Here is a 15,149-nt window from a genome sequence, read left to right as displayed (position 1 = left end):
ATCCCTCAAGGCCTACCCCTTCCTTGCCTGACCACCCCCAGCTCCTGAGATGCTCCTTTCTGCCCTCCTCCCAGGGACCACTTGTTTCCAGCCCTGACTGAGCTTGGGAACTGTTTTGTATCCCTGTCCCCTCCTTCTCTACAAGACCATGTGTACTAAGCCCCAGGCTGGGCACATGATGGCACCCAGCCATATGTGAGCTAATTCCTAGAACTAGGCCCAGTGGGAGGGCCACGTGGCGCTGAGGGTGGCTGGGACAGGGCAAAGGCTGGGGCCTGAGGATTAGACCTCTTGCACCATTCACAGGAAGGAAACGGGAACCCCACGGATCAGGTAAGAACTCTTCCCTCCCTACTCCCCCAGGGGCCCCAAAGACTCACCAGTCGGTGCCCTCAGCCAAATACCTGGGCTGAGGCGTCTGGAGTTGGTGGCCGAAGTCGAAGCTGGGGTGGAGTCGGTGGGGGTGGACAGACATGCGCTCCTGACTCCGCCTGCACCGGAAGGGAAGGAGGGCCCTTGGCATCAGGGGTTGCCCAGGGCCAGCCCAGCTCCCAGGAACTCTGAGCCGCCCCAGCCAACCCCAGCCCACAGCCTACAGAGCTTTACCTCTCTTCGCAAACTCCAAGGAAGCTCCCCAGCTGGGCAGCAGCCAATAATCCAGACATTCCCCCTGTCTCCAGGCTGTCCACTGTACTGGGGCCTCTCCATGGTGTGTCTGCTACAGGTCACTCGGCCCCACCCAAACTCTCTGCCTCCTCTGCTCCTTGTCCTACTACTCCTCTCTGTCCTTGGTGGGCTGTCTTTAAGACCCACAGATCTGCCTCCTGCAGGCTCTCTCACCTCTGTGCACCCCTCTGCTCCTGCCATGCTCTTCTCCTCTCCTCCACCCTTTTCCATGCTCTCCCCAGCTTTCATGGCCCAGGTCAAAGCCCACCTCCTCCAGGAAGGCCTCCCTGAACACTCCAGATCATGGTGACCTCTCCTCCCTCTGACCTCCCACAACACTCACCTTTTGTCCCAGGCACCCCAACCCCTACAGACATGGACACTTAGTGCCTTAGAGATCATCTAGTCCAGCAGTTCTCAAAGTATGCTTCAGGCACCCATGGTGGTCCCCAAGCCTCTTTCATGGGGTTTATGAGGTGAAAACTGTAATAAGACCATGATGTTATTTGCTTTTTCACTCTCATTCCCTCACAAGTGAATGGTGGAATTTTCCAGAAACAGATTGACATGTGATTCTGCATGTGACAGATTGACATGTGATTCTGCAACAGATTGAATGCAGAAGCAGACATGAGAACACAGCTGTCTTCTATTAAGCCAAGCATTAAAGAGGTTTGCAAATATGTAAAAAAAAAAAAAGCAACTCTTCTCACTACATTTATATATAGCTATTTTTCAAAAAGATATTGGTGTTGACATATGAGTTTGTTATTGTATTTTTGAATGAAGTAATAAATATTTTTTAAATTTGTTTTATTTTCTAATATGGTAAGTATCAACGTTCATAACCCACAGACACAGAAGCTCGTTGTAACCCTCAACAATTTTCAAGAGTGTAAAGCGTCCTGAGACAAAATAGTTTGAGAACCACTGGTCTCGTCCAACTCTTTCTTGACAGTTGAGGAAGGCTCAGACAGGTCAAGTGACTTGCCCAGGATCCCACAGCTCCGTCAGACCCATGTGATTAGTATTATCTAACTTCAATCTCCATTTGTTTCATAGCTGGTCTCTCCAATCAGACCATGGCTCTTTGAGGGCAGGACTGAACCAGCCATGTCCTTTGGTATCCCTTAGGGATGTTGGGTGTTAGAACCAGGTGATCATCAAGTTGGAGAGGACATTAAGGAGTTCCCTAGCCAAATCTCTCACACCATGCAAAAGTCCACCATGAGCATCATAGACCACCAGTCACCCAGCCCCTGTCCCTACACCTGGGTGATGTGACAGGGACACACACTAGCTTTGGAGGGAGTCCATGTCGCGTCAAGGTAGCGACCACTGCCTGAAATGAATGCCTCTAAGGGGAGCAAAATCTGCCTTCTGCGCAGAGACCCACTTGGTGACTGCGGGCCAAGCCTGACGGGGTAGAAGCCGGGAGTCATTCCCTAAACCCCGCCCCGGCCCTCCTCGCCCCGCCCTGCCCCGCCCCGCCCTGGGCAGCACCTACCTGGGGTGCGAGACGAGCCTGCGGTGCTGGGCTTCCAGGAGCTGCTGCTGCAGGAGGTATTGCTGGTGCAGGGCCTGAGGTAGGAAGGAGGGACCTGTGACGTCCTGGAACTGCAGGGCGGGCAGCGGGGTTAGCGACTGGTGCAGGGCGCCGCTGTGCTGGTGGGCCGGGGCCATGTGGGCGCTGAGGCCCGGCTGCGACTGCACTGGGTGGGCCAGGGGGAAGTCGGGCGCGAGCTGCTGCGGCTGCGGGGGGCCCAGGTGGAAGTGGCGGCAGGAGGTAGCGTGAGGATGCTGAGACCTTTGAAAAGGGGCACCTGGAGAGGCAAGGACAGAGAAGGCTCCATGAGGACCAGCGCTGCGCCCCTCCCCCACAGACCCTGTCCCGCTCTGGGGACACCCTGCAGCTGGTGAAACTCAAGCCCTTCTTTAGAACACAGCAATGTCTTCACTTTTATATACATATGATCATCTTTAATGCTGCCAAGTAAAGGCTCTGTGTGTATATGTGTTGGAGGGGTGAGGAGTGTTTTCTTTAATTAATAGATATGCATCCTTTTTAAAATTAACACACTTATATTAAAGGAGTTTTAAGGTCCCTGAAGGCATTTTGGCTTTCTTGAATTAGACTTCTCCCATGCAACCTCATTGACCTTAGTACCTTTTTTAATAGATGCCCCCTGGAGAAAACTGAGTCCAGTCCAACCAAGCTCTGAACTTCACTGAAGGCTTGGCTAGCCAGGACCCAGCTATGGGGAACCCTAATTTCCGGAGAGAAAACAACCAGAACCTAATCATGCAAAATAATTTTTATTTAAACAATAATTAAATAATTTGTCATAATATTATAATTTATTTAAAAGCAAACATTTCCAGGAATAAGCTGGGCTCAGGCTACATTGAATCTAGCCTGCACTACTTTTCTAAATAAAATTGACTTTGATGACAAGAAAGCCTTACAAATTCTCCGTGAGCCAAGATCCAGCTTTCAGCGCTGGAGTCCTTCAATAAGGCAAGGAAGAGGACTCGGCACTTCAGAAAAGTTTACGGAGACTTCCTGCTAAACATGGCAGGTGCCACACTATCTGCTCCTTCCCAAACCCCACTACAATGAGAGCAAAGGAATAAAGAGAAGACAGACAAGGACAGAGAGAACAGGAGAGGTGGCATGAGCAGGCAACAGATGTCAACAGATTTTTGGAAGATGGAAAGCGGACGAAGGAATTAGCAGAGCTGAGAAATCAGAAACCAAGTGCCTACTGAAGGGAAGTCAACAAGAAGTGGACAAATCCTGCCACACGTGCTGGAAGCGTCAGGAATTGGAGGCGGTGGCTACTTCAGACGGCAGAAGAGAGGATGGAGCTGAAAGCTGGGAGGCTGATTACAAGTCCGTATAGAAGCACTTCTGCCCAGGGCTTCTCTCCTATTCCATGCATGGCATTGACCACTGCCCCTCCCTCTCCCTGGCATTTTGTGGGGAAACTGAGCCAGGAAAGCTCCTATATAGGAGGGTAGGGGTGCAGCACCCTATACATGGAATTTTGGAAACCCCTCCCCCCTTCTACCACTTGGTTCCAAAAATGCTGTCACCTTGTGCCCCCTCCCTGCACCCCCCACAGTCCCGGGCTGGAAACTGGTTCCAGAAAGAGTTCTATAGATACTTCTGGTTGGGAGTACCCCAATAAAATGGTGTGCCCCCAAGTGGCCACTCTATAATGAAACCCATAAATTGAAAAATTTACACACACACACACACAGCCTCTGGAAGCTTTTAGTGACCTACTCTTCAATATGAACAGATAGTCCAGGGGTGACCAGTCCCTTGAGGAAGATTACAAAGTGAAAAGAGAAAGAGAAAGCACCAAATTAAAAAAATAATAAGAAGAAAAGGAACTCAGAGGGGCCGGCCCCATGGATTAGTGGTTGAGTGCACGTGCTCCACTACTGGCGGCCCGGGTTCAGATCCTGGGCGCGCACCGATGCACTGTTTGTCGGGCCATGCTGAGGTGGCTTCCCACATACAGCAACTAGAAGGATGTGCAACTGTGACATACAACTATCTACTGGGGCTTTGGGGAGAAAAAGGGAAAAAAAAAAGGAGGTGGATTGGCAATAGATGTTAGCTCAGGACTGGTCTTCCTCAGCAAAAAGAGGAGGATTGGCATGGATGTTAGCTCAGGGCTGATCTTCCTAACCAAAAAAAAAAAAACGAAAAAGGAAAAGGAACTCAGGGGAACAGAGGTAATGCAAGGACCAGGAAAAAAAACTTCAAAACACTGTAATTAATATCCTCAGAGAAATAAGATGTTGGATCCAGAAAACAACAAGAAGCTCTTTTAAAAGGAGCAATGACAAACAAGGAAGAGAGCTCTTGGAAGTTCTAAATATAGGGGTTGGAAGATAAAGCTGGGGAAATTTTCCAGGGGACAGAACAAGGACACAAGGAGATGGGAAATAGGAAAACAAAGATGCAAACATTGAAGGATCCCGTGAGAATATTCCACATTTGACTAGTAAGAGAGAAAGAATGAAGGAAACAATAGGGAGGAAATTATGAAAAAAATTTGCACAAAATATTTCCCAGAACTGAAGGTCTGACTTTCTAGATAGGAAAGGCCCTCTGAGTGCCCAGCAAAGTAGATGGGGGAAGAACCCCACACCAAGGCATCTGACTGTGGAATGTCCAAACAGTGGGGGCAAAGAGATGATTCCAACACTATCCAGAGAGAATGCAAACAGGGGCCACATAAAGAGTCAGGAAGCAGAACAGCATGAGATTTTTCAAGAGCAACATTGGAAGCTTGAAAACAGTAGAGCAACTGCCTTCAAGGGACTGAGGGGGGGAAAAAAGATTTTCAATCTAGAATTCTATACCCAGCCAAACTATTAATCAAGGCTGAGAATAGAATAAAGCCATTTTCAAACATGCAGGGTCTCAAAAGAATTAACCTTCTTGGCACCCTTTCTCAAAAAGGAACTGACACAAACCAAGAGAGAAGAGCAAAGAACTGGGGGTGGCACCCAAAAGAGATGGGGTTTCCCAAGCATACACCTGTGCAGGGATCCTGCAACAATTTCAAAGGAGCAGGAGGGTGGGTGCTCCAAGAGGGTATCTGGGGTCAGGGGATGGAAAATATGGGATTACCAATAACATGAAAATAATATTTGAAGCAATTTTACAATTTTATAGAGAATATGGTAAGAATTTATAAAAATGTCATAGAAAGCAGGCAGTTATTACCTCTGGGAAAAGAAAAAGTTGTGCGAGAAAGTGGAATTGTTATGCACTACTTGGTTCAGCAGTGAACAATATGTATATATTAATATAAAACAAACACTAATAAACTATATTAAAACAGAAAAGACATTTCTTTCATAATAAGAAAATAGACAATGTCAAAATTGAAAAATCAACAAATAACAGTATAAGAATTTACTTAGAAATTGACTTAGTAATTTGCCTATTTCAGGAAGTAAATACCCAAGGGAGAATTGAAAGTGTTGAGCTTCAGGGAGTAAGATTGTGGTGGGAGAGCAAGGGGCAGACAATCGCTGTTTTACTAAGTGAGTCTGATATTGGTGCTGTTCAACTTTGTAAATGACATGAATGTCATTGATAGATTTTTGTTAAATATTTTAAAGATAAATATTTGCAAAACCAAATGAAAATAAAAAGAATTTCTGATTGCCCTCAAGTGAGCCACAAAAGAATTATCTAGAACTTTAATTCCCACAAGTGTTCCAGATATGTCCGGCCTCTCTGCGGTGAATTCTGGCTTCAGTGAGCCCGGGGCTGTGGCCAGAGGAAGCAGGCACCCGATTACCCCTTCTCCCTCCTTCCACCATCTATTGTCACATGTGACCGTAAAAAGAGAAGAAGAAGGCCAATGTGACAGAAGGAAAGAAGGCAAGAGGAGGAGAGGAGAGCTGTTGAAAACTAAAGAAAAGAAGGAAAAGACAGGCATGACTGCAGAGAAAGGGAATGGGGTGGAAAACGCATATTGTAGACTCCAATCCAGCACTGTCCAAAAGAATTATAATGTGAGCCTTGTATGTAATTGTAAATTTTCTAGTAGCCACCTTTAAAAAGGTTAAAAAGAGTCAGGTGAAATTAATTTTAATAATATATGTTACATAACTCAATATATTCAAAATGTTGTTATTTCAACGTCTACTCAATATAAAATATTATTAAGATATTTTACATTGGGGTTTTTTTTGCACTGTCTTCAAAGTCCAGTGTACATTTTACACTTATAATACATCTCAATTTGGACTAGCCACATTCCAAGGGCTCAATAGCCACTCGTGGTTAGTGGCTTCCATATTGGACAGTCCAGTCCCAAAGAAAGAAAGCCAACTGCATACATAGAGCAAAGCATTTTAGCTAAGTTTGCTAAGTGGTCTGCCTTCAAATGGGGAGTTCCCCGTTGCTTACAGGCAAGGCACATCTCTTAGCCTGATATTAGCTCCATCCTCCTGACCCCACTAACTCCACCAAGCCCTGCCTCAGCCATCCACGTTGGTCTACTCAAAACTCCAGACACGCCACGCACATGCCCAGTGAGGGGCCTTTGCTCACGCTTCACCAACTGCCTTCTCATTCTTTAAACGTCACCTCTCAGTTCTTCTAAAAATGCCTCCCTTGCCCACGAGCCCCCAGGCACGCCTTCTTTCTCTGAGTTCATGTAGAACGCCCTATCTGTACCACTCATTTGGCACCTGGCAGTGGCTACCTTGAGCTGTTTCTTCACACTCGCCACCCCCAGCTGGCTGAGATTCGTGTCTTACTGTTTCTGGATCCCCACGCACCTCTCTTGGAGCTGGCATTCAGTGAAGACCTCGTTGACTGACTGTTGGAGGGACTGAGGGAAAAACAGTGGCTCAAGGGGACTGATGACTGAGGCTGGTTGAAGGTAAACTGGTTTGAAATTGAGAGGGACAGAGAGTGGCAAGTAGGGCCCAGGTGAGCTCTGGGTTTTAAAGCTGTGGCTTGGCAGGGACAGGTCAGGTGGGGCTGGCCAGCGTCCTGCCATGAGGGTGCCCACCCAGTGAGGGGAAGCCTTCAGGTTTCTATAGAGGCCCATTAGGAAGAGGACAGACTCCCCTAGCCTGGAGAGGTTTCCACTCTCCTGCAACCTGTGCCTTCCAGTTGATGCACTGGGAAGTGAGAGCAGGTGCCCTCTCTCTAGGATGGGCAGCAAGAGAAAGGTAAACCAACATACCTATTTGTCCCATAATATTTCAGGAAATTTCTACCTGCAAGGGTCCTCTGACTTCCGTTCTGGGACTCGTGTCCCTCTCCCCTGTCATCTCCATCCCCAAAGGTTCTCAGTCTCATCACCCATGCTCAGAAGGAAATGGAAGCCAGGAGATATCCACTCTGGGGCCCCCGGCCTCTCCTCAGCCCTGTGTCATGTGGGGTCTGTGAAAGTAGCAGATAATAGCTGCTCTATTTGGTCTCCAAGACCAGAAGAGGGAAGTTCTTAGTGTAGATATTGAGACTATGACAAGCCAACGATCGGGGATGTCTGAACAACACTGACATCCCAAAAGGACCCCATCAATAGACAGCCTACAATTTTTCCCATTAGAGTTACTCCTTTGGGTTAAAAAATAATCCCCACATGTCCTGATTACACTATCCATTTATCATATTTCCCCAGGGCTGAAATGCCATCAGCTGAAAGATTTATTATGAGCTAGATAACGTTTTTAGCGAGTGGGGAGAAAGAGGAGTCTCCCACAAACAAACAAAGCACCACATTAAAGAAATATGGCAAGTGTAAGACACAAATTCGTTGCAGAAATATAAAGAAAAACATGTGCATCCTAGAGTTCAAGACATCGATGCTGACTATTAGCGCCCCCTGAGAGCTGGCGGGAGCAGCATCTTCAAGGGGCTGGGGCATGAGCGAGGCAGGCAGGGCCGCGGAGGCGGCTTAGGTCTAGCCCTGCACAGCTGGGGCAGGGGGAGCCCACAGTGCGGGGCTCGCCTGATGCCCACCTGGCACACGCGGGAGGCAACAGGCACTCCACAAATGCCAGAGACTGGTGGCTGATTCGTGCCTCGTGGGCAGGGAGCCTGAAGATGCTGACAGCTGGAGAGTGGGTGCATCAGAGGACAGAAGAAACTACATAGTCCCACACAGGGAGGGGAAGGTAAAGAAGAAGCAGAGGACTCTGGGGCCAACGGCAGTGGACAAGTTGGGTGGAGAGATGAGTGACAGAGGTCTTGAGTCTCTGGAAGGTTCATTGACACTCATCTGGTAAATGAGTGGAGGTTTGAACTGAGGTCTTTCCTGAAAGCCAGTTGTGGGTGGGAGGGAGAGGCCAGAGCCCAGGGAACCAGGAAGCTTGATAAAGCAGAGGTGGCAGAGCAGGGACCTCCCAAGGAGGAAGGTGGTACGGAAATGCAGCCAGGACACCCAGAGGACACACCAGGCCTTTATTTCTGTGTTTTTATCCCGCCTGGGGATGAGGAGAATGGAGTCAAGGGGGCCGGAGGAGCCTCAGGGCTGGGCCTGGGCAGGAGGAGAGAGGAACCAGGCCAAGAAGTCAGAATGCCAGAAACAGTGGAGACTTCTCCAGAGGCTTCTCCAGAGTGGGCAGCCTCCTGAGCTGGAGGAGTATTCTAGCTGTATTCTAATCTGGACCAATGTGGTCACCTCAAAGTAAAGGGGCTTTCATCCTCAAGATTCCAGGGCTGAGAGGCCCCACCTTCAAGCCCTCAGACAAAGAGGGAAGGGGAAGAACAGGTGGGGCTGTGGGGCAAGGACAGGGTAGGAAGCCGACATCTCCTCAACCTGTAGCAGGCCCACCAGCCAACCAGGGCCAGGTCTCCCCTACTCCTCCCAGGGATGTGGGACCCTGGGAGAGTAGGATGGGAACCAAACCCTCCCAGGTCTCCAAGGAAGCCAGCCTGGCGTGTCCCATACTTCCCAGGCTAGTTCTCAGGGCGTCAGGTTCCCTGTTGTCGCTCAGCTCATTGACCCAGCATCACTCTCTCTCTGAGTTGGGGGCAGAACAGGCAGTGGGAAGGGGCAGGTGCTGGGCAGGGCAGAGTCAGAAGGGAGGGGAGGGCCAAAGAGACTCCCTCCCAAAGGATGGTGTGGGGAGAAAGAGGATGGAGGACAGCCAGCCAGCGGGGACAGGGAAGGCTCAGACTTGTCATTACTGAGAGCTTCCTCAAAGTGAGGGCCGGGGTCAGAGTTTACTCCTTTCTGAAAAGCTGGCTCTCAAGCCACAGAGAAAACAGTCTTTTGAAAAGCAGGTTGCTGTCCACAAGAGGCCAGTGAGGAAGGCCTCTGCTTACCAAAGAGGCTTTCAAAGCCAGGCAGAGTTGTCCAGTGTCCTAGAGGCCAGGCTGCCTCCCCTCACAGTCCCCTGGATGGGACCTTGGACTTCTCCGTCCTTAGTTTCCTAGACTTGTGACCCACAATGATGACACCTGATCCTACACACCTGCTCAAGTCTCTCTACTGGCTGGGGCCGCAAACATCTGGCCAGGCCTCTCATCTTATGAGGAGGCCAAGTAGAAAGCAACAACTAGAAGATGTTTGTGAACTGAATGTTGTGACTGCCCCAGGGCCCCATAGCTGGACAGCCCAGACCCGAGTCTCCTGCTTATTGCCCCTGCCCTCCCCCTGTTGAGATAAGCATGTGGTGATGTCCAGCATCTGAAGTGGGTTGGGAGCAGTGAGAAGCAGGGCAGACCAGGGCTGACCTTCCAAATCCATCTTCCAAATGGCTACCACACTGTCCTAAAGCCCAATTCTGAGCATTCCATTCCCTGCACAAACTCCCCTCCTGGTGTCTCTCTTGCTACCCTGTGTGACCTTCCCTCTCACCTCTCCTGGATCCCCAGGGGCCTTGGCTGCCTCCGGGCCCTCAACGGCCATTCTCTGCCCCCTGGCACTGCTGCCCTACCCTGCCAGACTGTCGTGTCCTGGACAACCTGGACTACCCGGGCCAGATGTTAACTCTGGGATGGAACCTCCCAACTGGATGAGACGTCCCAGTCCATTTGACTTGTGGCATTTGCCTATTATACTCGGCATTTTATTTGTGGATAAGTTTTATCTCCAATAAGAAGCTGTGCAGTGAATGCTTTCAGGGCAAATACCATGTAATGAATGACGTTTGTTTTTAGAAGGGGCTTAGGAATCTTCCAAGAGGGGAGGGAGGGGGAATGAGAGCAAATGAGAGAATGGAGGAGAGAGGAAAAAAGAAAGAGAGAGGGAGGAGGTGGGAAGAAGAGAGAGAAGAAAGGGGAAGGAAGGAGGAAGGAAGAAAAAGGAAGAAAGACCTTCATTATCTCAGAAATCTTAAGTATTAAATTATTAGCCAGTAAGGAAATATGGTTCTTCACGGAATCATTGACTATTCAAGCTAAATGAGGCTCAGAGAGTGTTCAGCCTTTGTTCTACAGATGAGGACTCCGAAGCCAGGAGATGCAGGGCAGCTTGTCCAAGGGCCGAGTTGAGGCTAGAGTTCTGGCCTTCTGAGTCCACTGCAGTGTGTTGTCCCCCTGCCCTGCCACTTCGGAGTCCCCCTCCCGGCACCCAGACCCTCATAAGCCCATACACGTGCACACATGGTACTCCCAGAGAGGAACCCACCTGCCCAGGAATGACATGCCGTGGCCCCAGTGGTCCCACCTCCCTTCCCCAACCCCCATCCCTCTCCCAAGCTCCCCCAGGAGAAAGCCTGTTCCTGCCTAAGGAAGTCACCATGAAATGGCAAGGGACCAGCTGCTGGTGCCGAGGGGAATGGTTTTGAATCTCTTCTGCAGGAGATACTGAGGAATGGCCATGGTGAGTGAGATTGCTTAGGCTCAGTCCAGTCCACTTTGGCCAGTAGCCCCGGGCCTCCTCCCGGCCCTAAGAAAATGCCCAGGACAAGCCCCAGCTTGTAGGAGTGTTCCCAACCCACTGGGTGCTTCTGTAGCAAGGCAAATCCTACAGGACCCTGGAAATCTTCATGTGTAAGGCTTTAGGCCCTATGTTTCACAGGGTTTAAATGATGAAAAAGGATGGAGGAAACGTCTGGGGTCCTGGCACCAATTCTGGGCGCCTCAAACTAACATGGACGTGGGTAAACTGGACTCTGATGACTAGGATTGTGAGGGGGCTTGAGTTGTCAGATATGAGGAGCAGTTAAAGAATCTGGGTGTGAGCAAGGAAGAGGAGACTGGGTCAGGTAAAGGCTGCAGGCAAAGAGATTAAGCTCTTTCTGGTAGATTTGGGTCAACATAGAGAAGAGATTTCTTAGAATGTCGCTTTGTCCCCCAAAGTTCCTCCTTGCTGGGGATGTCCATGTGGAGGCCAACTAACTGCCCCACAGAGGAGTGTGAACATGGGGCAAGAGATGGCCTGGAGCACCTCCAGGACCCCTTCTACGCCCACCATGAGATGATGCAAGTTCACTGCAACATCTATCCCCTGCCTGCTCATAGTTAGGCCAAACTGGTCTGTGAAGGCACAGGAAGTCTGGCCTGGGTGGTAGGGGAAGGGAGGAAGGAGCATGGCAGCAAGGAGAGAGCAAGTCTGAGTACTCAGGGCCCAAACCTGGAGGCCTGAGCCCAGGTATAAGGAGGAGCTGCAAGCCACAGGCAAGTGTCCAAAGGCAGACCCCTTGTTCTCCTCAGCATGGCCCCCCAGGTGCCTCCTCTGCCCACTGCACTAATACAGCTCAGAGTTCCATTTCTCACATCTTCTGAGCCTCCCCATGGCCCACACTGACTTCTTCAGCCTAGGATACATCCAACTTCCATGGGACTAGATAATGCGTCTTTCGTGATCCATTCAGAGGCAGGATGCTTGGGAAGGCGATACAGGAAAGATGGAGGAGGGGGCAAATTGTGGGGAGTCTTGAATGGCGGGACCAGGAGTCTGGGGTATACTTCATGGGCTAACTGCTTGACTACAAACCAGACAAATCAGAGACGAAGAATGTGGAGACCTGGCCACCTGCCCAGAACCCACCTTTCTAGGCTGTTCTTCCTGGCTACCTTATGTACTCTAGGTAAATTGGTTTAACCTCCTTTTGCCCTAGGCTGATCAACCCCAAGAGGCCCATTCCCTGGACCGGCTCCTTGGGCTGCCAGAGGTCTGCTTTCCTCCCTCTCCATAGTTTAGTTCCCTGACAAATGGAGGACACAAGGGCCTGGAAAGGAAATGATATGCCCAAAGGGATCCTTTGCAGCCAAGAGCAGCTTTGTGAATGTTCCCCCAGGGCCAGTCTTTGATCTCTAATGAAAAGCTCAGCTTCTTCCAAGGAACTGAATTCCAGGCTCTCAAAACGCTGATGGGAGGGGACTTTCCATCCTAAGGAAGCCTACTTGCCCATGGGCATGAGACAAATAAACAGCAAACTTCCAGCAAGCAGCAAAGGGCCAGTTTTTAGTTCCTGTTGCCCTCACGGGCCAGGACTGAGGGAAGGGAGCCCAGGAGGAGGTGGTCACCTAGACACAGGATGTGATTACAGAAGAAAACCCCTGTGGGTAAGAAGACAGTCTTCCAGGCATCATCCACCCCAGAAAATACCTTTTCTCCATCTAATGCCAAAGAGATCTATAAAAACATTCCCACGGGTCGTAAGAGGGCATTTTGTGGAAGGTATCTATGGTCAGAAGACTTTACTCCACGAAGGCAGGACCTGGTTGATCTCCTTCACCTGTATCCGTAGTGCCTGGCACAGATCTTAATACATAGTAAGAACTAAATGAATGGATGAATGGATGAATGAATCAATGAATGGATGATAATGGACAGTTGAACATATAAGAAGTAGCATCTTGGTCGTGTGCAAAACCGCTGCCTCCCAGCATTTTAGCGCCAATGGTTTGCATGGTGGCAGTGGAACAAATGTAACTAAAAGAGGTGAAGTGCAAGGCAGAAAGACTGACCTGGGAGACATTGCAGGGAAAGACCGGGGTTCTTTCAATGAGTTCAGGGGCCCAGTTGCAAGTCAATATGATCTGGGGTGGCCCAGCACTTGAAGTGGTCAGTGTGAATCACACCAACTAAGGCAGAAGAAGCAGCAGTTTCAGACCCAGGACAGACCCCCTCCTCCTGCCATTCCTGGCCCAGGGAGGAAGGTTATGTACTGTTGATGGCTTTGGTTAGCTTTTGTAAAACTCCTGTAGTTCCTCCTAGGTCATGAGTTAGATACTCTGCTAATAGTCTTGATAAAGACTCAAGTAAATTAAAAAAAACCCAAACCCCAACAACATTCAAGCCGTGCTAGGGCGGCTACCTGGGCCCATCTCACATTAGTGTTGCCTGGTGCCCAAAACGGGCAGACCACGTCCAGAAAGCCATTTACACTGGGACCCTTCCTATTGACGTTTGCAGAACACACATTCCGCTCACACAGAGGCCTGGCCCTGTGAACACTGTGGACAGAGCTGAGGGCAACATCGTTCCTCTGCCTCCTGTTTCCCCCAGGAGAACTCTGTTTCTTCTGACTACATGTTCTCCTGCGCACTCCTCCGCCCTGCTCCAAGCCTGGCTGTCAGCTCTGTTCCCTCTGAGGTGCAATGATGGAGAAGAGTTTAGACCGTGGCTTTTCTCAGGATCAGTTGTTTTAGCAAGATTACATTCTTGAAGATCTAATGGTGGGATTTCAGAACAGCCAGTGAGTCCAGGCACTGTGGAGCTCCTGGCCTCCCCAGATCCCTGAAATCAAATCACACCAGTGGGTGGGTATCCACTTGCTTTCAGAGGGAGCCATAGGCAATTGAATTAGTTTCCCAACCATTATTGCTCATGGGCATCTCAGTCTATCACCCTGGGGTGTGTGTGTGTGTGTGTGTGTGTGTGTGTGTGACAGAGACAGACACAGACACAGAAAGAAAGAAAGGAGTGAGGGAGGACATTGGTTGAAATATATCAGAGAGGAGAAAGGAAGGCAGGAGACAGAGAAGGCTGCAAGAGAGAACAGGAAGGGAGAGATAACAAAAGGAAGAGAGGGGAGAGAGAGGGGGAAGGGAGAGAGAAGATGCCTGGGAAAGGCAGAGCTAGAGGTGTTTGGGAACTGGCAGATCCCAGATGCCTAATCAGCAGCAAAGGCCCATCTCAAGTCACCTCAAGTGACTCTGTCAGCTCCTCTGCTGTCCCTGGCTTGGCCATGACTGCACCTGCCTTCCCCTCAACACCCAATTGGCCCTCCCTGGGCAGGCTGGTCCAGCTGTACCCCTGTGCTCTCAGCTCATCACTTGGTATCCTGCAGAGTTATCATTTCAGGCCAGTATCCCTTCAGCCAGGTCGCCCCAGCTGCACCAAGAGCAGCCGCAGGCCAAGACTGTTCCTGCTCCCATGGAGGACAGCCTGGGGAAGCCCTCAGGAGAGCAGCTGAGCACCTGGCTTCCTAGCTCTGGGCTGCAGCGTTCTTATCTGCAAAATGAGCATGTCCTGCCTCACCTGCCCACCTGGCAGGGAGAACACTATGAGACACCACCTGTGAAAGTGACTTTCAGGGGACAAACGCTTCTCACCCTCCGCTAGGCCTGGCCCAGAGCTGGCTACAGAGAACACCCACTCCTCCCAAGTCCCCTCTCTGCCCACCAAGCCCCAGTGCAGTCCAGAGTGAGACAACAGGCAGGGGAGAGTGGCCCCAGCACCCAGCAACAGGCCACCTAAGGGCTCCCTGCCAACAGAAGCACCTCAGCTGGCCTCCTACTCCTGGGGTGAACCCAGGGACACCAGAGAGATTCATGGTCCAGTACCACCATTGCCACTGGAGCCAAAAATTCTCCAGGAGGGAGTCAGCGCTCTGGACTAAGCTTTGCTCTCTCTCCCTTGCTCTTAAGATGCAAATGCTCCCAAGAAGACAAACGTTAAATCCACAATGTTCAGTGTGGATGAACTCGCAAGGCTTTCTATCTGTCCAGAGAGTGGAAAACCGTGGAGATGCTGAGTGACGTGGCAGGGCTTGGAGAGAAGGACTAACTTTATCCCCTTCACAGCTCTGCC

The 15,149-nt window shown here is 50.2% G+C and overlaps 1 protein-coding gene across 1 annotated transcript in view; it reads right to left on the bottom strand.

Moving 5' to 3' along the window:
- Positions 1-15,149, bottom strand: part of ARK2C (arkadia (RNF111) C-terminal like ring finger ubiquitin ligase 2C) — a 104,525-nt gene that overhangs the window by 12,083 nt on the left and 77,293 nt on the right. Inside the window, exons 2-3 of the mRNA XM_058557043.1 lie at positions 2,174-2,489; positions 381-491 (exon numbers count right to left, since the gene is read on the bottom strand). Of these exons, the coding sequence (XP_058413026.1) occupies positions 381-491; positions 2,174-2,489 (427 nt within the window). The remainder of the gene's footprint in view (positions 1-380; positions 492-2,173; positions 2,490-15,149) is intronic.

Source organism: Diceros bicornis, chromosome 16 (genome assembly GCF_020826845.1).
Source record: "Diceros bicornis minor isolate mBicDic1 chromosome 16, mDicBic1.mat.cur, whole genome shotgun sequence".
In the NCBI taxonomy this organism is placed as follows: Eukaryota; Metazoa; Chordata; class Mammalia; order Perissodactyla; family Rhinocerotidae; genus Diceros; species Diceros bicornis.
The sequence above is the reverse complement of the archived record's forward strand: the minus strand, read 5'-3'. Positions and strand labels throughout refer to the sequence as shown.